Source organism: Acromyrmex echinatior, chromosome 1 (assembly GCF_024713525.1).
Source record: "Acromyrmex echinatior isolate Ae372 chromosome 1, ASM2471352v2, whole genome shotgun sequence".
Lineage (NCBI taxonomy): Eukaryota > Metazoa > Arthropoda > Insecta > Hymenoptera > Formicidae > Acromyrmex > Acromyrmex echinatior.
Window position 1 is genome coordinate 25,436,384 of NC_141852.1, and position 23,164 is coordinate 25,459,547.

General features: G+C 39.7%; 2 protein-coding genes across 8 annotated transcripts in view; one reads left to right on the forward strand and one right to left on the reverse strand.

The window, feature by feature from the left end:
- jing (AE binding protein 2 jing) overlaps positions 1–13,932 on the forward strand; it is a 94,211-nt gene extending 80,279 nt beyond the window's left edge. Inside the window, exons 2-9 of the mRNA XM_011052879.2 lie at positions 2,026–2,434; positions 3,799–4,106; positions 4,438–4,906; positions 5,030–5,209; positions 5,298–5,439; positions 5,802–5,932; positions 6,018–6,085; positions 6,172–13,932. Coding sequence (XP_011051181.2) covers positions 2,026–2,434; positions 3,799–4,106; positions 4,438–4,906; positions 5,030–5,209; positions 5,298–5,439; positions 5,802–5,932; positions 6,018–6,085; positions 6,172–6,349 — 1,885 coding nt within the window. The 3' untranslated portion in view covers positions 6,350–13,932. The remainder of the gene's footprint in view (positions 1–2,025; positions 2,435–3,798; positions 4,107–4,437; positions 4,907–5,029; positions 5,210–5,297; positions 5,440–5,801; positions 5,933–6,017; positions 6,086–6,171) is intronic.
- Positions 13,933–14,443: 511 nt separating this feature from the next.
- Prosap (SH3 and multiple ankyrin repeat domains prosap) overlaps positions 14,444–23,164 on the reverse strand; it is a 124,376-nt gene continuing 115,655 nt past the window's right edge. For 5 of the 7 annotated variants that reach the window (XM_011052878.2, XM_011052875.2, XM_087413029.1 and 2 more), the window contains 8 exons: positions 22,611–22,787; positions 22,137–22,347; positions 21,859–22,060; positions 21,418–21,727; positions 21,129–21,322; positions 20,790–20,960; positions 19,411–19,714; positions 14,444–19,246 (listed from right to left, as the gene is read on the reverse strand). In XM_011052878.2, coding sequence (XP_011051180.2) covers positions 18,006–19,246; positions 19,411–19,714; positions 20,790–20,960; positions 21,129–21,322; positions 21,418–21,727; positions 21,859–22,060; positions 22,137–22,347; positions 22,611–22,787 — 2,810 coding nt within the window. In that variant the 3' untranslated portion in view covers positions 14,444–18,005. The remainder of the gene's footprint in view (positions 19,247–19,410; positions 19,715–20,789; positions 20,961–21,128; positions 21,323–21,417; positions 21,728–21,858; positions 22,061–22,136; positions 22,348–22,610; positions 22,788–23,164) is intronic. The other 2 variants (XM_087413027.1, XM_087413024.1) reach the window with 2 other exon arrangements.

The following is a 23,164-nucleotide window of genomic DNA, read 5'->3' on the forward strand; positions in this document are numbered from 1 at the left end:
CAACAATTGCGCGTTTATTTCGATTGATCTAAAACAATCTTTTATAAATAATATATTTGTCCGAACGTTTCGGCTAACTTCGAGCCTTCATCAGCAAGAATATTACATAAAATCCATGAATATCTTCATCTTGTTACACTCCAACATCCAATTTCCCATAACTAATTAATAAACTGGATAGTCAACGATATTTTGATTTTAAATATGATAAACGAATATTAGAATTGAAAAATATTAAAAAACTTAGAGGAATTGCTGTAGAGATTCATCTTAAGAGTACGTCAAATACGAATTAGTCCTTACATCATAATTATTGTAACAAATTCTTTTCGTGAGCTAAAATTTAAGACAAAACGACGATAATTAAACAAATATAATATATATTGTACAAGTCGATGATATTCATGCTGTGTCAATTGTCGTAATGAAAATGGATTATTATTAGTTATAAACTTTTAGTGATCGGTCCTATAACAAAAATATGAGAATAATTATAGCTATTCCATCATCTGAAGCCAACCTTGTACTACAGAAATTTAATTCTTACCATCCTAAAATACAATTTACATATGAATAAATTGGCAATAAAACTATCAATTTTCTAGATACCACTATTGTTATTGAAAACAATGCTATCAAATTTGACATATATCACAAACCATCTTTCTCTGGAAGATATCTTAATTACCAATCTCAATACCCGATATCCCAAGAAAAAAAAGGAACTGTAGGGATGGTTGATAGAGTTTTTTTATCTCACACCCAGATTTCCATCAAAAGAACCTCGAACAGATGGTCAAAATTTTATTAGATTTTTGATATAATACGAGAAAGAATTAAAGTTTTAATAAATAAAAAAATTTCAAATTACTAATAATAATAATAATGATTCCTCAAATAAGGACAAAAAAGAAAAAAAACGAGCTGGTTCACAATTCCATATGTACAATCTAAAAAATTTCCGAAAAATTTAAAAATATCATCAAAGATTCCAATATTAAACTCTCGTTTTTCAACCTTAACAAACTCAGTTCAATAATAAAAGCGCAAAAAGATCCTCTTCCTGCAGATTGCAAAAAGAACATTATATATAAAATTTCTTGTAATGATTGTGACGTTTCTTAAATTGGACAACCATGTAGACAATTAAAAACGAGGATTTCCGAACATAAAAATGACATCAATAGAAATAAAATCAATCCTTCGATGTCACGAATCATAGAACGTAACTATCATAAAAGACTAATATCAGAAATGATAAACATCAAGCGACAAAAGAACGATTAATTTAAACAAAGACACTGAGTTACTTAGTTCCCCATATTTTTGTTATTAATAAACTGGAATGTAATATTCTCGATGAGGAAGGCTCGAAGTTAGCCGAAACGTTCGGACAAATATATTATTTATAGAGGATTGTTTTAGATCAATCGAAATAAACGCGCAATTGTTACAGCGCCGATTTCTAATGGGCCGTTTGTAATTTGTTAATTGTTTTAATATAAGGAATTTTATTTTATTGTAGTGTTATATCCTTCTATAAACTAAACTCAGAAACTATAGAATTAATATTTAGTAATACCGTATCTTTTATTATACAATATATATTTTATATATATATATTTTTTTTTTTAATTTCTAACTCGTAGAAGATACTATACATTTTTATTCATTTACATTGGCATTTACTAATTAAGAAATTCATTATTAAAAAAATAATACTAATGATAGGGATCTTATTCTAATAAGACACTACTCTCTAAATTCTTTGGAATGAAGTCTTACTCTAAAGAGTGAGAAATCTCACTGTTTTACAAAAGTAATAAAATGTTCACTCTTTAGAGTGAAATTCTACTCCAAAGAATTCAAAGAATATATAATAATGATAAAATAAATGGAAATAGAAGTGAACTTCTTTGGGGCAAACTTTGATTGGGGCAAACACGAATTTTTTGCGAGCGCTTCTCCTTCAAGGATTTTCTATTACAATATATTAAACTATCATATCTTCTTTGTATGTTTTAGTGGCGTCGCGGTGTCCTGTGGGGAATGCAGCAGCAGTGGTACCAGCGATATCACAGAACCGGGCTCACCGTGCAGCACCAGCAGCGACGAGGGGGTAGCTGCGATACGCGGCACATCCGCCAGTCCGCTACCGTCTCTGCCCAAGCTGGCGCCGTCATCGCAGCTCGGTACCAGGCCCCAGTGGCCCTGGACCCCGCCGTTGGCTGCGACTGCCTGCTCCACAACCGCGTTCAAAAGGTTAAGGGGCGAACCCGAGGCTGGCGCCCTTCCGCGCTCCGGCGCCGCCGATCCCACCTCCAGGGGGGCCGTCAAGGCGAACGGAAAGACTGCGGGCGGCCAGCACCACCACGAGTCCCAGGGCAAGATCACGGAGTACTTTAAGACGCAGATTAAGCCGCAACAGTCGAAGGTTGATATCTACTTGAGATAGAGACGATACCAAATGTGTCGGGAAGAAGTACAAGATTTTGATGTGAAAATAACTAAGATGTTAAAGGCAAAAATTTTGATCAGAGAGACCTAGAAAGATCTATTTTGTAAAAAATGAGTTTTTTCAATTATCATAGATATCCGACTCATAATATAATTGTTTGTTTTTGAAAGAAATGTAAGTTCTGTAAGATTGACTTTGGTATTTATAGTAGGTAGCCCTTCAAACACAAAAACATCAACAGATCTTGGAATCTAAGAAAGTTCTATGAGATTTTAAAATTTTTTAGATTTTAATTTCAAAAGTGCAAATGAATGGATGCCCGCATTTTCTTTAGTCTGAACTTTAGCTAAATTTTAATTTAAAGATTGTAGAAATATTGATTGTAGCGAAACTATACACTACGTTGTATTCATCGTTTGTTTAGCGACTTTTGATTTGCAGTTTGTAAAAGTCAACTAAAGGAAAAGTAGCAAAAGAAAATATTTCTTCGATCAAAACCAATGTTACAACGGAAGTGTTGAAGATATCGACCGGCTTTGCTTTGCGCGAACACTTCAGATACATACTCATCTTATCGGCAAACACGCGTTTATCGGATATTGAATTAGCCTTTTTTAACAAGCTCCGCGCGTATAGGTCTTTTCCAATAGGTTGATATTAATTCGCGGAAACTGTTCTCGTTCTATCGATCGACAATTTAACATGACGCGTTCTCGATAATTCGCATTCACATCGCACCGTATTTAACACTAAACGAATCTACGAGGCTAAATTAATATTAGACAAAGCAAATCATTGTATATCGATATAAAAAGTATGATAAGTTATTCATCATAATGCAGAATTTTACGATAAGTTTAAACTCAATGTTTTTGTCTAATACACGATTACTTCGATGTCGCTCTTATCGTGATCCACATAGTGACCTCGCTTCGGTAAAGAAGCACCGTTCTTTAATACTGAAATATTTATCAAAAAATATTGAGGGCACCGCATAAATATTTTAATAGTGTTTATAATTAATAACTCGCTACATTATTGAACGATCACAAAAACTTTATTTTTATAAAACTAGATATGTAAATTTAAACTGAAATATTATTAGACACTAAGATCTAGCTTAGACCGAGTAAAACATTTTACTACTTATAATTAGTATCTATTATATCTATTATATGTCGGTCTATTATATGTCATTTATTATTATTTTATTTTGAATCTCTTTTGAAAAAAATTGCACTGTCTATTTTTCTTCAATTGTCTTCGACACAATAATTTTAACATAAGCTACCTTTGTTACGTAAATGGTATTGAAATTTTTTGTATGCTCATGTTGTTAGATAAAGAAAACGAACGAAATGGTATTGGTAGCGAAGAGCTCAGAATTTCGAAGGCCACCTATGGTGCAGAGGAATAAAGGCGGCCTCGCTAAGTACTTGGGGACCGTGTCGTCCAACACAAACCGCAGTACTGTGACCAACGAACCCTGGGAAGTGAGAACACTGACGTCATCGTCGACGAAAAAGGTACCGCTGGTCATCGTGCCAAGGGCCAATAGCAAGATAGACAAGAAGCTACCGAAGCCACTGCCAAGTCTGCCAATCTCGAACGACGTACTGAAAAATCTGCCCAAGATCTCATCCCTTAGGTATAGATTTATTTTTGTGGGATGTCTTGATGCAATAGTGCTGATTGATTAGTTAGTCAATTAACTAGCTAATTTTTGCTATTAGACGCATATTGAGAGTTTCCCAGGCAACATGTGTGTCTCAAAAGGCTGTATCAAAGGCGTATTTTTCAGACTTCACTTAAAAATGAAATTTCCTAAAAACGTCTTCAAACATCTTTAAGACTTTCCGTGTAGCTCGGATTTTTTAAAGATTGTTTTATTATATCGTTCGTTTTAGTCAAAAGAAAATGGAACATGGTAAGTAAAAGTTACTTCCTGATTAATGACTGTTTTTTAATTTTTAATACAGATTAACTTCGGACGTAAGTATCAATTCAACCAAGGGCAGTTCTCCGCCCGCTACTGCCGCCCCATCGTTATTGGGCGAACCGTTGGACTTCAAGACAATCTTGACGAAGCCGCACGTGAACGAGAACAATAATCTAACAAACAGCTGTGGAAGTATCCTGGGAGCGTTAAGATCACAAAGCGGTCACGAATCCCCTATTTCGAGGTTGTCTTCGCCATCGAAGGAAGACAACAAGGATGAGGATGGCCAATCGGCGCCGATCGACGTTGATGAAGATGACGTTGATGAAGAGGACTCTTTAAGTAGTGAATCAAAACCGTCGCCTATTCTTTCGGCACCTACCACCATTCGATTTCCGGCACGAGCGCCCGAGAAAGATAGATCTCAAGCTACTGATAGCGGGATCTGTCGTTGGGATAAGTGCGAAGCCAACTTTGAGTCAGTGGGTGGTCTTTTGGAGCATTTACAGGTACAGAACACATAATTTTTGCAGAAAATATTCGTTGATCAAATCCTCGTATTTCTTATTTGAAAAATTCAACTTATTAATATAAAATATAGTTTTTGTGTACAATTTGTATATTTTTTATAGGCTGCGCACATCAACACGCAAACCGGCAGCGATAATTTCGTCTGTCAATGGCAGGGATGTAAGGTACAAGGTAGGACTTCATGCTCTCGGCGATGGCTGGAAAGACACGTTCTGTCTCACGGTGGCAATAAACCCTTTCGATGCATTGTCGACGGTTGCGGTTGCAGATTCAGTTCTCAGGTAACGCGCGTGTTTTTCTCTCATAGCACTGCCTTTACAGTAATATTTAATAAAATATTTAGAAACTAATCTATATATTCATTTGCAGACCGCCCTTGAGAGGCACGTGAATGGTCACTTCAATCAGCCAGAAACGAGCAACACTAACGGAAGACGTAGTTGCGAGAACGGTGGCAAGCTCGTTAGGAGGAATGGCAAGAAGCTTAGATATAGGCGACAACCTTGGTCTGGTGAGTGTCATTTTGCTATTTTATGCTGCTTATAGATTTGTTTTTTTTTCTCTTGAAAATGTTTTAAAGATTGATAAAAAATGATACATATTAATAAAGATTATGCGTTTCGCGGATTTCCTCCATGTCCAGATCCATTCTTGGAATGCCAATGTTTCGTGAACCTTGCAGTCCACTTGATACTCTAGCAGTATCAGGCTGCTTCTCGCCCTGATGAAGTGGATTGCAAGATTCATGAAACGTGTTGGCATTCCAAAAATGGATCTGGACACGGAGGAAACGCATAATCTTTATATAGAAAGCACTCGTGGAAGCCTCAAGAATATTATCGGATACATATTAATATCGAGATATCATTGCAGCGAGACTTTTTGATTACTTTGACTCGGGAGTAATGGAGGGTCTTCAGCACAGGCTACTGGAATTAGCGACATCGAGGACGCAGGGGCGACTAGCTGAAACGCCAGGAAACTCGATGGCACTAACTAGTCAAGTAAGTTATAATAAGCGTAATAATTATCGCACTGTGCAGCATCGTAATGTCGCTGAGACTTACTTCGATAAAATTCCTCTTCCAGGTTTTAGCGAGGAGAGTCGAAATGGACGGAAAGACGAAGGTGTTATTGCGATGGTATCCCCAAGATATGTAAGATTTCTTATTAAAAAATGAACTTTAACTGATTATATTTAAAAGGCTGATGATTCATTCTTATCGTTGTGTGCTTTTTACAGAGAACCGGATGAATGGGTACTAGAATCCGAAGTACAAAGTACGAAACATGTAGGTATTCGTAAAGCAGCCGCTAGTAATCCGGAACAAGTGAGTTTGGCTCTCTATCCCGCGATAAGCGGTCGCACGCCGCCGACGGTGCGAGCGAAGCAGCGTCGAAAACCAGTAAAGAACTCGTGATAATGCCGGCTGATCGGCCGGATACCAGAACTGACCTAACGAGCACTGATATCTCAATCTTCTTCGAAGTGAAGAAGAACAGAGTGCTGCCGTTGACATGAGCACGACACGGTCTATAACACTTCCTGGTCGGTGAAGACGAAGGCTACGACGATGCGACCTGAAATATCCGAACGTATCGAAAGAGACAAAGACCGCTTTAGAAGATAACTAATCTAAAGATAAATGACCAATATGGCTTGATTAAAAAAAGTAAGAATTGTCGAAGGAAATCGTGCAACAGATAAATTCAGGATGTAGTAGACAGTAGCGATAAGAACAAGGGATACAGCAAATGGACGAATAAAGAAACGATCATCCGTCCTCCGTTTTGAGGACGAGAATATTGCTCAGCAATGAACATTGTCGTTATTTATCGATAGATACATCTACTAATGCGCTAGTTCTACGCGAATCTCTCCCTGCCACGAGTACCTCGCATAATTTGACGCTCGTCGGCTTCGGAAGCGCTAAGTCTGGGCCTCGAAAGTGCCTCACCGTGGATACGTTTTGTACCATCTTCTACCGTGATCAAGATCCCAGGGACAGATGCGTGGTGAAAACGGTAGTAATGGTAGACAAAGACAAAAAACGAAAAAAAAAAGAAAGCAACAAAGAGAAGCTTTTGCGTATTTGGTTTTGCCAAAGGAAACAAAGGTCGTGCACAGACAAAATATTTAAGCGGTAGTTAACAATTTATAAAAAGATAATCACTCTGGTGGCCTTAGGATTCAATTAATATCTAACATCGGCCCCTTGGCACTTCCGGGAACTGAGTATCTTGGCGATCTCCGACGATGTTTTGAAAGAAGGGAAGAGAAGAGAAAAGGAAAAAGAAGATGCTTCTACCTCGATTTACAACTCGGTAGAAACTCGCGTCGGCTGTCATCATATGATGACACGAAGAGGATCGAGAAGAAGAAACATGAGAAGACGGAGGAAGATCGTGGACAGCGCGAAGCGGACGCAGAAGACTGTATCGGGAATGTATGAGAGAAAATCGGAGAAGGGTATTTAGACTGTTAGGTGAGAATTCGAATGAGTACGAATGAAAATATGTATGTATGAGAGAGAGAGACTGAGTGATAATGCTCCGAATTCGCCGTTATTTCCCTGAATAGGGTGACAGTCTCCCAGGCTGGGAAGCTCGGCATGAAATTGAAAGATTGCGGAATAATCGGACGATACGTACGCCACCGAGATTTCTATCGAGGATTATTTCTCTTCGTTCTTTGTAGAAATGGAACGGAGAGGCGATGTACAAAACAAAATTAAGAAAATGAGAGTGATTCTCAAGGCCCGAGGCATGCCCGAGTCAGCTTTTGAAAAAGAGATGTATGGCATCGAGTTTGCCTCGTTTCCGCGCCCGAGATGTGTTCGATTTCTTATATACTTCATCATTCGCGTTATTTTTATCTTTCTGCTGAGTCTCGCGTAGCATGTTGGCATACACTCGTCGCAATTAAAGAGCACAAAATTTAATCAAATGCCAAGATGAAAAGAAACGAGAGTAAGTAAACATGCTGCGCAACCACAATCGATGAGCTGTTACCCTCAAAAGGGGTAAATTACGTATGTAGGCTGTGTTATATTTCCCACGGACTTGTTAAGTAAAGAATGGATTGTATGGATTGAACAAAGCGCGACGTGCGTCGTGTATTGTTGCTCTCGCAATTCATGTACATGATTTCGCAAAAAGAGAAATAAATTTTGCGACCACGCAAGCTTCTCGCGGATGATCGCGGAGCAGCAACGCCGCGCACGTGTGCATGCATAGCGAATAAGAACTTCATATAAATTAAAGCTCGCGAAGGAGAAGAATATGTGTCGTGTCGTATGAACATATTGAACGAGTGAGAGTTGATCGAGAAATAGATGAGACTGAGAGATTGATGAGAAAATCAGAATGGATGAGTTGATTGAATATGAATGAGGGATCGAGCGGCTGAAAAGAAATGGAGACCGTATGAGACACACAGACAAAGACGGAACGTCATTACACACCAGCTAAGAAACACTGCCAATATAATTGTAATTAAGAGCTCTACGACATTAATTAATTATTCTTACTATTATTGTAAAGTACGATTGTAAAACCCCAGACATAATACAAATAGCAACAGCGATAGGAATAACGCCATTCAACTTAGAAACTGTGTATTCTAGAGTATCCAATTTCTGAGAGATTGAAATCGTGGTATTCCTATCGCTATCACTATTCCCGCATGGGGCTCACTATTGTGCCTGGGGCTTAAGTGTATAATCGAATAGATCTCTAGCTGACGCGCGAGGATATGTAGTAAGGAGGACATGTAATAAGAAGCGACCGTTCCGATAATGCGTCGTTGTCACGTCCGTTCCACGATATTTTAATGATAAATACTTTTTCTCGAACTGCCCGCGTGTGAGAGGATGTTCCGTGTACGCGGCGTGCACGGCGCGTCGCGAACGCGAGGTCGCGAGTTGTAAATGTAAATACTTAGTTGAAATTATCGTAACAAAACGGCATATTACACGAATCCTATACTCGCAACCGTAGGTTTGCTACCCGTCGTCGCTAAAGCAAGCCTACTTGCGAGCTATCTAAAAAAAGTATATCTCTCTGTATCCATTGATTTTCGAGCACAGCGTTCCCGCGAGGGCGGCACGCATACGGTGGTGGATTATTCCTTCCTTTTGAGGAAATCGAAAGATAAACACCGAACATAAACGCGTCACTGCCAGAATCACGCACTGCCAGCCCCGTCGTTCTAACGATGCGCCTCTAACGTAGTATCTCTCTCTATTACACGAGCATATATTCGTTCGTATCGTGCTTCTAAGAAACTCGTCGTCGGCTCTTTTCTCTTTATACGTACATACATACATTATACATACTCACACACATGGCCTAGCCGCAGCCACCGTTCCTGAATTTGTATATTCTTCGAGTGTATATCGTCGCTTCTAAAGAAAGATTCATTAATATAACACTTTGTGAATTTATTTAAGAATTAAATTATAACTAAATTCAGTTTTTATGTTTATGACGACATTCGTAGATTCAAGACAATTAATTATCCATACCTTGAAAGTATGTTTAGAGGTTTATTTTTTTTTTTTCGAAGTAAATTCTGAAGTGAGTACACTAATGCAACAAGTTGATAAGAAATAAATATAGATTGTTTCACTCCAAATTTATTACACTAGTGTATATCAATTCAGAACTTTCTTCGAAAAAGAACAGGCTTTATCTAAATGAAGAGGTAATTTATTTTTAACTTTAAAAGATTAATTAAATGATTTATACAGTCTTCTTTAAGATCGGCGATATTCTCCTGGCGCTCATATATCGTGCACTGCCAAATTTTCATTGAACACATGATCTAAGGCACTGCCAGTGAGACATTACAGAACAGAAGTGTAAAAAGAGATATCATAGGTTCTGCCGAGAAGTCCTACCCGCATTTCGAATCGATCTGTATTTCATCGGGACGACTCCTCAATGCCATACGATGTTTCATGAACAATCTTCATGCGTTCTTGATTCCGCTTTTGGGCCGAAACACGATAAGATATAAAAATGAAAAACAAAGGAGCAAAGAAGTACTATTAGACTAATCTTAATGTATTAAAATTTACAAAAAATATAAAAATTCGGAATGTCATTTAAAAGATATTTGAAAGATAAGGACATCTTTGTTAGACATTTTAAGCGTTTGTGTTACTTTCGAAGTAAAATTTTATATTTAATCTTTAGTCTTTTCATATTTTTATCTTCATATTTTATATTTTATTGTGTTTCGATCATTCATCATATATTCGCCTAATTTTGTTCTTTTGTGGCGCGATTATTCCCTCTTTCCGATTGTTATTTCTGTCGTTTCATCTTGTCAATTTTTTATCGTATAATCTCTGCTCATGTAAAACAAATTGTCAATCAAGATTGTATCGATTAGGCAAGGGACCAATCTTTTATGTACGTGAAAACTTATCTGCCATTTCTGGCATAAATAATCGTTTTCATGGAATATGTCTTTCTTTGCAACCGACCAATTAGATCAATCGTATTTTAAGACTTTTTAGTTGATACGCGAACATTTAAGTTTAATTTATTAGAGAGAGAGAAAACGAGCTGAGCAGAAATTATTCCTTTAGTTATTAAGTTATTGTCATTTTCTTTTTTATCATTTTCTTAATATTAGTGTAAAGATGAAACGATGGACAGAACTTTCGGTTATTTAAATCGCGCTTGATCTCGTGGAATGGAAGAATCGCGACAAATGGTAAAGAGTGAGAGAGAGAGAGCGAGAGAGAGAGAGAGAGAGAGAGAGAGAGAGAGAGAGAGAGAGAGAGAGAAGCTCTCTTCGAATGTTCTTTCAATTATATTCCCGCGATATAAAATTAAATTCGAGCGGATGAGCAATATAAAAATCATGGAAAGGTACAATAAAGGTACGTTAAGTTTTAATTTTTTGGACGATATCGGTACCTTAGCGATCCTGTTTACGATAAGTTTATTCGAGTTGCGAATATATTTAGAACGTTCTTGTGTATAATTATGTAATGGAGAGTCTAATTCCGATTAAGTATTTTCTCTCGTGCGTTATTTCCCTGTTGTAACTAATTGCGAATATGAGTTACACCTGCGTTCATTGATTACGGTTACACGGATACCTGTAATCGGGTTTAACATTCGTAGTTAGTATTGACTAATCACATTCGTGATTCCATTCTTTAGAGGAACAGCTGTGATTGACCAGTTAACTACGATGTTATTAAATCCCGATTAAGAGTGTCCGCGTAAATGTAATTATTGTCACTAGCCAAGAAAACGAATGGACTGCATTTAGCTAAAAAAATTTTTTAGGCTGTGGCATGGCGGTCGCATTTTTTTAACATGCACGAATCGACAGCAGTAAATAAATTTTCTTCTGTAAACATAAAAGATCAAAAAATACACATGGTCTAGCCACATACACATGTGCGTAACTGTAGTGTCTCGTGTATTTATCATTGTTCGTACCATCGGCCTGCTGATAATTCTAAATTATCGTTGTAGAATCAATATTGAATTTTTTATAATAATAATAATAATAATAAAGAGATGGAAGGCTGAAAAGAAAGCGGGGGGGTACGCGTAAAAGCAGCGTAAAACGATTTGTATACGTTTGTAATGCACGAAGTCTGGCCGGAAATCATCTCATTTCTATGATTTCTGGTTTCCTTTTTTTTTTACATATGTTTCGTGCATTTTTAAAATAGAATTATATAAATCAATCCACGCGATGTTGCGTAATACATTGAACAATATAAAGCATAAGGGAAACGTTATGAAGTGTTCTCTAAATTAATTAGGTCTGTATTACCGTGGAAAAAAGAGCAAAAAATATAACGAAACGAAATACATGAACACTCATTCTTTTTTTTCCTATGCATTTTTAGAAAGAATTTTGCGGAACATACACACACATACACACATTCACATTTACATAAATATATATACATTTGTACATTTAATTTTTTTGAACGGTGCGTGCGAGAACGTGAAAGAGAAAAAGAGAGAGAAAAACATTAGCTATAATTAATATAGGAGAAAAAAAATATATAATGAGCGCGAGAAAGGGAAAGAATGAGAGGAAAGAATGAAAGGAAAAAATGCGAAAGAAGTATGAAGAGGTACAGGAATTCTGTGGGCATCGTATTTTTGCAAAAATTAGAAGAAAGCGCAAATGAATGGAATACGAAAGAATTAAATTTTACCTGTGAGATTCTCCCTATCTACTTAATCAGAGATTTCATTAAAATAATTATCTGGTAAATGCGAATCTTATTTTCAGAGAATAAATTTTACTTTTCTTTTTCTAAAAATCTACGCGAAAAATTTAAGAAACATTCAGAATACTAATTGCATAAATTTTCAACTTAAAAAGATTCGTGAAGTTAAAAAATTAAAGAGTGACAAATTTATTAGATTGCATTAATTTATTGGACATGATATTAGACATTGGAATACCGTGAATAAATTTAGATGTACGCAAGTGATTTTTCGCGTGAAATTTCTTGGATCGTTCTGACAAAGCTGAGAAAGCAAACTTCTACGAGTACACATGTACACAAACTCGAGGATCTCACATGGCATTGACGAAAGAAGGAGTAAGCGTTACAAACATGCGAGGGCTCGGTGCGGCTTTTCAGTTTTCGTCGTACTCGATCGTCACTGTACGTGGATGTAGCAGCGTGTCAATAGAAGTTACAAGGCTTGTAAATGTATAAAGGAAAAGCAACAGCACACCGGGAGATACGGTCGCAGCGGATATTATTTTGAGCGGGCGGCGGCGAGATGGAGATCGAGAGACATAATTTTTCGACCAGGTTTCTTTGCCGCAGCTCGGGAATTGTAAATAATTGAATGTGACGCGATATACAAAGGCCCTCCCCCGAGATAAGTGCATATAAATATAGCTTATTACAGATATAGTGTTTGCATTTATTATAAATTCTATATAAAAGCGTGACGAGAGATTCAAGCGATCGCGACGAGGGCCGCCCATATCTTAGTTAGCGAAACACCGTTTATTCGTATAATCAGTATTAGAAACGTCTTTCTTCCTCAATTCCAAAGAATCCTGTAAATCACCACGTATTTTTGTTATTATTTAACTCGCCAATTTTATTTGATCGATTAATTTTGTTTTTTTTTTTTTTTTTCTATAAATAGTGTATGATATAAACCGTATTATTACGATAGATATCCTTATTGTGCTTTGTGCTGAACCCTTTATCGCATTGATGATCCGATATTGATCGCGGCCCTGCGAGATTGCTTCGGTTAGAGAAGTGCTTGTACTTGTATAAAAGTAGGAAAATATATTGCATAGTTTAAACTAATATGGTTTATAGCGTGTAGAGAAAAAACTTGAAGTATATACACGAGCGACGACGACGAAAACTGATGAGCTCACTTATTTACAATTTAGCTTCGTTATCTCACAAGCCCTATAAGTTCTTAAAAGGAAATGGGAAGACAATATTTTTCGCGCTACGAATGAAGCGACGAGGATCGAGCATGATTTCAATTACCTGAAATATATCGGCTCAGATATTTAGCCAAACGATCTCACGATTTCTCGTCGCTTCGCCGAAGTCGATATAGAGCTTCTCATATCCAACAAGACTCGACAAGACTCAAATTGCGTAGCAAAGAGGGTTGTTTCGCACTGCCAAATAATAATAAAAGAAAAGACAACTTGCGTTCATTGTGTGGATCGACCGATCGTTAAAGCACCGCCGGTGTTCATTAATCCACATAGTTGTTCTACGAGAATGAAAAAAAAAGGAAAAATTCGGAATAAAAGCTAGAAAAAAAAAACGAAGAGCTTTTCCCGAAGTCCGAGCGAATGAGAGACGAATAAGAGAGAAATATCCGAGCGTCGAACAGTGCTTTGTCTTTTTTGGATATTTTCATGTACAAACACGAATGACAGTTTATAGCTCAAGAACAGAACATTAAAGAGATAGATATTGTAAGAGAATAATAATAATTTCACGGTTGCGATATCGTATTCTTGTTGTGTCTCTTTACTTACCATTCCTGAAAATAATGACAGATTCCTAATCTTCAGCCAAGTCGAATGATCATCTTCTTACTCTCGTTTCTCGATCCATCAAGTCTAATTCGATATTTAATCGCTAAAACATTATGAATCGAACATTTTTTTATAACCCAAATATAAAAATGAATAAGTTACAAGATTTCGATTAAAAATAAAATGATATAAATATTTTGACACATGTCGAAATATGGAAAGCTATCGCGACACATACAAACTAACAGTAACATTACATCACAATTTCTCACACAAATATAAATGTAATATAATACATATTGTACGTTGAGAAAATTATAACATTGATGTTACTGTTAATTTGTATTCTGCGAGTATTAAGTTTTAAAATTGCATACTATTAGACGTTTTGATTGGGGCGGAAACTGGATATATCAAGGAGGATTTCTTCTCTCTGTGGGTACATTTTCCGTCTCAGGATGACGGTGAAAAGAGAACCTCAGGCAGATTAGTTGAACATGATTGATTATTATTCATCGTCGAAACATTGCACGTACTTTGCAATTTACAATACAATACCTATAATACAAAATACTAATAGTAATTGCTTGATAATAATATTAATGATAGTGATAACTGAAATATGAAGATGGAGGACAGGAAGAGGATGAGCAGGGGAGCGAGATTAAACGTAGGAATGCTAGATGATAATAAAGAGTGGGTCCAAAAATTCAGTCGATCGCAATACGATTATCGAGCTACGGCTCTCAATGGCTCTCCTTGGCACTTGCCGTTCTCACATCAGAGCATGGTGTACAGAGTGTCATGAGAAATGCACGTACGAATATATCCCTTCATAAAATGTTCGCCGATTCTTTCTTACCGAAAGTTTCGTCAGGAAGATTAAATAGTGGATATAACAAATATTTGGAGTATCATCGAGCGGATCGTAGCACGAATGATACAAAACCAATATATCGATTGTTTATATTCATTAGCATTTGCTCGTTCGCGATTTTACTACTTAACATTGAATACTTACTTATTAAAATTTCCCGCAGGCAAGTAATAAAATCTTTTTTCTTTTTCGAGACACTCTGTATCGCACATGTTGCGTTCCCCACGTGACGCGAATTAATCGGTAACGGGAGTTGAACCCGAGAATAAGAGAAAGAGAGAGAAAGAGAGAGAGAGAGAGAAAGAGAGAGCTCTCCAGAAGAAATTAACTAATCCGATAGAACCATTAAAAATTGCGAAATTGCGTTTCACGTTGCGGTGTGTTTTAGTCTTCACGTTGAGATCGCAATCTTGCGAACCGGTGATTTTAACGGTATTTCCACAACATCCGAGACATCATGTCTCGAATTTTCCGTGGCCGATTAATCCTCGTCACATGTAGGGAACAGCCCTGTGTTGCACGTCGTGTGTATGTGTGTGTGTGTGTGTGTGTATGTGTGCGTGTGTGTGTATGTGTGTGTGTGTGTGTGTGTGTGCGTGTGTGTGTGTGTGTATATATATATATATATACATATACTATACATATATAAATACTTTACTGGTAGGTTTTAACAAGGAAGTCATCCGCGTGCGCGTAAAGCAATGATTCTCGGATCCCGATTCTTCGCGTGTGCCTCAGGGATCACGATCGATCACGCGTAGCGAAGAAAAAACACGGAAGAAAAAACGAGGGGTACAGGGAAGTGGAGGGAACAACTAGATTACAAAGTGTGTCCTCTTACGCGTCATCGTGTGTTACGCAATTCGTTAACTCTCTCGCGTAAATTTTGATATATAAGACTACTATATTACTTTTGGCAGGAATGTCGCAATTATATATATAATATATATATATAATCTCGGCCGCAAACCGTGCTCGGCGCTTAGCGCATCTCCTGGTCCACGTAGCTGATGTGCACGCACATCCGTACGGGACGCCACGTGGCCGCACGCGCCACGTGCACGGCAAAGAAAAATAAAGCCTCGTCTCTCAGCCGATCTCTCTATTTGCTGCATTGTACGAGCCGTCGTGATGCACGCGTGTCATATATTGTTTCTCGCTGACCTGCAAGAGTTTAGGAAATAATCTCGCAAATGATACACGCGATTCCGCACAGCGTATACATCTGGTGAACATCATCGAATGTGTATTATCGGATATAGAATAGTTTCGCGCGTATTCATTAAAGTATTCAAAATATCTTATGATACTTCGATTTGTGGATATTAAGTATAATATCGGCTTTCTTTATTCTTAACTTAAATATTGTTTTATAATATTCAAAGTAAATCTCGAAAAAGTCATCATTTTTAAAAAAGAAAATTAAAAAAGATAAATGTGTAAGATATGATGCGCAAACGCGATATATATATATATATATACATATATATATATATAATACAAAGAACGTTCAAGAGTATACTTGGTATTTACGCTGTGTTGAATCTTGCTGCTTGTATAAAAAAAAAACGACGACGATGAAGTATATCGAAGGAACATTTAAAAACGTATGATTGACTCGGCTTCTCCCACGTCTTAAAAACCACACGGCGACTCACGCGCGCTCGCACTTGTGCTGCACAAAATGCGATTTTTGCTTTTGCCCAGCGTTCGCGAAGGCGTAGAAACGATAATCAAGAAGGTTCAGTATGTATACATATGTGATGTGATGTGTGTATGTGTGTGTGTGTAAATATTTGCAATTAATTTGCAAGAAGATTTTGGACCGCGCGCTTGTGCGAAGAGAATCCAATCCAATCATTAAAGAGCTTCATCAATTTCATGCTTGCGAAAGATATCTCGCCCGCACGATTTTGATTTGTATTCATATTCGACAATGATGTATGAACAAAAAGTTTTCCGGCTCAAGGAAGCTTTTCACGTGGATGGAAAGAGTACGACTTACTTTACACAAGCTAGGAGTAATGATGATGCATTATAACGAAGTATAGTGCTGCACATCCTTTTGTCACGCGACTACGCTTTCTCGAAGGATTCATCAGTGGAGCGTTATAGTCGCCGTATAATTATAATAACAATGTTCTAACAATAATATTAATATAATAATAAAATCATAATACTAATATTAATAATATTTGCAATTATAAACTAGGAAGAATCTCTAATGACTTCGCGAGTAGAGCTTTGTGATTAGGCGTTTGAGCAGTGTCTAGACACGAGAGAAACTAAAAAACCGCGTTTGTTCAATTAACAACTAATCAGTTATGTGATTTTCGCGCTGAAATCGCGCATCGTCACTGAAATCGTCACCGTCGATACTTCGTCGGATTAGAGGGGGATCGAGAGTAAGCGAGACTGCTGTAGTGCTTTTGCTTAAAATTGGTTTAGAAGCGGCGATTTGCAAAAATTGTCTCAACAGTTCTATGTTTCTCGGAGCGAAGAGTGTCGTGTCGTGTCGTGTAAAAGTATTAAAACACCTCGTAGTTCGATAGAAACATGAAAAACAAACCGATATGCATTGCACATTCACAACTCACGCACGCGTACACGCATCAAATGCATTTCCTTTCTATCTCCATCTCAACTGTTCGTCTTCTTTCGTCAGAATGTATATATCCGCTCTTTCGTGCCCTTAGGCCGCTCACGTTCTCTCTACGACGCAGCGAATCGGTTTGCGGATCTGTCGACTCACTCACGAACAGGCTGGTGATGGACAAATTTATAATCGACCGTGCGTTCATGTGTGACAAACCAATCCTCTATTGTAGTGCAACGTCGAACGTACGCTCACACTCGTTAAACTTACTTGGTAAAAACGCGCTCAATTATTTTCTCGGTATACTTCCTACGACTCCTAGACGCTCGATTAGAATACAATTTACTCTTGGAAAAAAGTCCAAGCGATCGCGCTTTATATACGCTCGCGCGGATCGTCGCGGTTTAGTCTAAATTTAGTGCGCCCGTTGCGCGGTGATCACTATCGAAAAGGCGGAGAGCCTCTAAATATATTGACTTCGAAATCGCGATGTATGTGTTAAAAATTTTCTTCTGCTCGCCCAACAGGAAGTAATATACGAATAAATCATTCGTCCTACGATCTGTGGTTTTCTCTCTACGGTAATCGACCGCCCGACGCCTTCACCTGATTCCCGGCAACCTTGGGAATCGCGCCGATTATCTTGACACGATTCTGCGCCATTGTCTGCTGCTGCTGTTGTGTTTGCTGTTTGTTATCGCAGAACTGCGGCGGAGGTGCGAACACCACCACTTCCTGGTCTTGACCACCGGCAGACGGACCGGCGTTGAATTCCGGCGGCGGCGGTACGAAGAGATCATTGTTCTGCTCTTCAGCATCAGCTTCGATCGGAGGCGGTAATTGCGCCAGGCTGACTGCGTGCCTGGTCAGCAAACCGCTGCCACCATAGCCTGGTCGTTTGGTCTGATTGCTTTCCTTTTCGATCGGGTTGGCGCCGGTTAGCAGAGTGCCTCCCGGCATCGAGTGCTGGTTGCTCTCCTGATTAGCCAGATTCCGTGCAGCGGTGTCGTCGAAGCCCATCGGTGGACCCACCGGCACATCTTGATCTGAGCTGACGCCGCTCGAGCTATTGTCACCGTCCTCGACGAGCGATTGCTGTGTTTGCTGTAAGAGAAAATCGTTCGGATGACTCTTGGACGATTTTAACTGCGTGCGCACTTTCTGAATCTCCTCGACACTAAACGAATGTGGTAGCGAACCACTGCCCGATGAACTCGAGCCAGATGTGTTGGAGTTGCCGGACGTTTCTCGCGTTGCTTCCAGCTTCTCTCGTGCCGCCGCCTTCTCTAGTTCCTTCGCAATCTCCGATTCGCCATCTTCATCCGTTTCATCTTCGCCTTCATCATTTTCCGACTCCGACAGACTGTAATCTGGCTCGGGGATTGGCGGCGCCGAGGAAGGTGGTGTGGGTGCTCCATTCGCGCCGGACGCGATCGACGAAAGATTTGTGACGGACGAGCTGGTGTTCACGACAGTCTTCTTCTTTCGCTCACGAATACCAGCCGTGCTGTGACTCCTGGTGGTCTTCAACGGTTGCGCGTACTGATTGTTGACCGAATTATTACTGTTTCCGTTATTGTTCATATTGATATTGGTATTCAGTGCCTGTTGGCTGCCGGTCGACTTGAATGTCGTGCTGCTCGGTGTGCCGCGTAGACTGTGAGACTTTCTCAGATGTGGACGATTAGCCGGTAGACTACGCGAGCGATATCCAACAGTCTTCATATCTTCCGGCGAGGCGTACAGTTTTGCGCTATTCGACGGCCGAAAACTCGACATCACTCCATAAACACCATCGACTGCAGCTGCTGCGAGTTCTGCGTGTAAATATAACAATATTTATCTCATGGTGCAAAATATTGAAAGAATGAAAATATATTGTACTGTATTAAAGATATACTTATTTTGATCAAAGCCTAGAATAAATTATTTTAATATGATGGAGAGTTCTAAAATAAAGTTGGCAAAAAATGATTATTACCTTTGACTTGCTGGATGTGTGCCATATTATCGTAAACCGAGGCTGGTGTAACGACGTCTGGCACGTTTGCGCCAACATTTACCTTGACGACTTGCCCGACCGGCGGAGGTGGCGGCGGATGATTCGGAGGTGGAAGCCCATTTCTACCGTTTAGAGCATTTACGTCTTCTTGACTTCTATGACACTTGGGCGCTAGAAGGGACGACGATTGCGCTTGCACGTTGAGATCCGGTGTGCTATGGAAGTCCCTGTGAAGATCGGAACCGCCGCCCAAGCCACCAAAGAAGCGTACTCTTGATTGCGACTGCAAACGTAAAAACAAGAGGCTCGTACGGATTTGCAAACGCCGACGTCGTTGTCTTGCTAACTTTGAAAAACTTGGAGCGTGAAGAATTTACAAAAAATTGCAATTTAAAATTTCGTGAAGGGACGAGGAATAGAGTGAAACAAACAGTAAAAGGACGTTGGAGAAATGTGATACAAGGGTAGAAGCATATTCCTGCTAAGCGTGAACTCCAAGCTACTGTAATCATCTACTATTACTGTCTCAGCAAAATGTCATTTAAGTGTTAATATTGTCGAATATTGCGAAGAACGCAGTTACGTATTATTAGCCTTCCATGCTTATAGAACCAATCCTGAAAAGCGACTTAAAAAACGCTGAGCAAAATCGCTGAACTTGGTTAAATGCAAATGCGGCAATTAGTTAATCATACTTGAGGCGTGAACACGAAGCTGAATGGTGACACCTAACGTCCTCGCGGACGTCAGATTTCTTTTCATTTAGCAAATGGCTTAGTCACCTGAAATCATGCAAGCCATGGACGAGCTAGAAACAAAGTATTTTCGATCAGTAATATAAGTAGTAGTCCTCGTCATCTCGCCCGCACCAGGACCGTCCTTTGCTGTGCGCTCGCACCGGTTTACGCGCAAACTATAACACACGTGCAAAAGAAAACAGCCACCATTACCATTGCCCAAAGAGAAGAGCGTTCACCGAACGCCGGACGACGGTTTCGACTTTTGGACTTTGACGACTCTGGTAGACTTTTCTTACGGGGTAATCTCCTTAACCGTCGAGTATTGCGTCAACGAATTACTATTGATGGGTATGATAGGAAAAGTAGTGAAAAAGAAACGTGTCTATTAGATTCTATGGAATGATTAAAAATATAAGTTGTCTAAAGGGATGTCAAAAAGTTCGATCAAACTACTAATGGATGAGATGAACAAACAAACAAGACAAATAAATTAATAGCTAGTATCTAGGGTAGATTTCATCGAAGGGCTTATTGTTAACTATAGGGTTAATGTTAAAAAGAGAAACGCGAACGAGAGGGCGAGTGCGAGCTCGTAACTGAGTGGCAGGTCATCCTTACTTTGCCCTTGCGCTTCATCTCCGCCACGCTCGCGTATACCCTGCCGGTCTTGGCAGGCGACGACGGATGCGACTTGGTGGACTGACCAGTAGTAGTCTGAAAGTGAGAGGAGCTCATCATGGACGAACTGTATTGACCACCGGCGCTACCCTGCTGTCGCTGAAATAGTTCCTGGAAGAGAAATTAAAGGACGAAGCTGAAGCCTCGGTCTCGTCTCGTGCATACAATGCCATTCAATTCGAGGACAACGAGCGCACGGATAGATTCTGTGATCGAGTGAAAGAAAAAGAGAAGGAACATGTTCGACGCGCGTGCCACAAGCGGATGATAGATAATTACTTCAAGTTCCGCGGCAGTGATTCTGCTGGAGGTCGGACGTGATCGAATGCTGGCTGTTCTCGGTTGTACTGGTGTGTTCTGACCGGTGTTCGGTCCAGTTGATGGCTGCTGCGGCATGTGAATCGATTCCGCACTACTTGACTTCGCACCAGTCGATGCTATCTCGTCGCGATCGTCCCTTTCGCCTCCTCCTTCTACGAGAGACATCACAAACACGAAACATCATTAAAATATACAATATAACATGAATGTTTCACAATGCCTACTGTACATCAGATCGATCTATTACCTAATCCTGCGACCATTGATCGCGCTCTCGCTCGTCCCACGCTTAGCGTTGTCTTCGGATCTCTTCGAGGCGGTACAGGAGCTGGAGACCTGCCAAGCGTACCGCCGATCACTACGTTGTTATTACCCTTGCGCGGCAAGGTTGCATATTGTCTCTGAATCGGTTGACTAGTTGGCAATGCGGCCGCCGACTGAGAATTCGGAAGACTGATCACCGGCGAGACCACGGTCATTCGCACCAACTCTCCCGATTTCCTTATCAGATCGACCACGTGTTCATGCGAAGCCGTCGTTACGTCTTCGCCATTGATCTTGAATAATCGTAAAAGAAAAGTGCAATATAATTTAAAGCATACAAAATTATGAAATTCTATACTACAATTTTTAGAAATAAAAGTAATTTTTATCGTATTTAGCAGTAAATTAACATCTATAAACTTACTTGAATGAGAAAATCTCCTTTTCGGAGACCTGCTAAGTCAGCTACACCTCCTTGATCGACATCATCCAGATATTGTAATGCTGGATATTTGGCTGACGGCGTGAGTTCCATTAGTGGCGAAGTAGCCTTGGCGCCACGCAACACGAAGCCGAAACCTTTCCTCGAACGATGAAGAACAACAGTGCGGGGCTCCGACGTGACACTGAGAGTTCAAAGTCATTATTGTATCCTTCATTAAATTAAGAACGTGTTAAAAATTGATTGAGCGTGGAACTTACGGTTTCTTTAATCTAGGTGCGGTAGCGAAGTACTTGTGTTGCGATTCTCTGCGGCCTAAAACTCGATTTCGTCCGTCCCTGGCAGGTTGTGGACCCAGAGGTATATTCGTGTGGCGCAGCCGAACTTCTTGAACGCAATGCGCAGGGAATAGACCAGTACCCTGTCCGCGTAAGACCCCCTCCAGGAGGCCGCAGTCGGTCGCACCGGTGACTGTTAAAAATAAAGAAACAAAAACACGCTTGCAATTAAAAAAATATTTCTGGTCGTTACCTATAAAACAGAAATCGAGAGAGACAGAGTGAGACGTCTGTCGTCCCAATTATACGGTGTTGATGACGGTGTCATTAACAGTGTTCAAATGGGGAAAACGGAATATCATGGGACATCGAACGAGCAACATTATGTCGTCGTCGATTACGAAGTCAACTAGACGAGAGAGGAGTACATTTTGTTGGATTTGCCTGGTGGTGTACCTTCAAGGATGTCTCCTTGATTGATAGTCAGATGGCCGGTGATCCCGCTGCTGTAGTTCTCCACGCAGACCACCGTCGTGCCGGGAATGGATAATGAATTGGTCGTGTCGGACTGCGAGGTTCCCACCCCGGAACTGTCGCTGATCACGTCAGACGCCGTGTCGCCGAGGCTCTTGTCTAGAAAATCGACAACGATCGGATATACTCAGCGTGATGTCTCGTGCTTCGCCCCGCATCGCTTTACCGAGCGATAAACGCCATGCAAGAAATCGAAATCCTTAAGAAAAACAGAGAAAGAAAGAGAGAAAGAGAGAAAAAGAAAAAACGGCTAACTCTTATAACGCTAAATCAAAACTTCAGCGCACTCGACCTCAGAAAAATCAACTCAATTCGATTCGCCTATAGATTGTGCTCTACGACGGCAAAGAGCTCTAGAAATCGCCAGTCGCGTCACATTCATCACATCCTAAAATGCGGCCGCTAATGAAAATAAGCGCAACGTGTCTCTCCACGAGCGAGACCTCGCGTCGAGCTCGCTCGCTGGATTGGCAAGG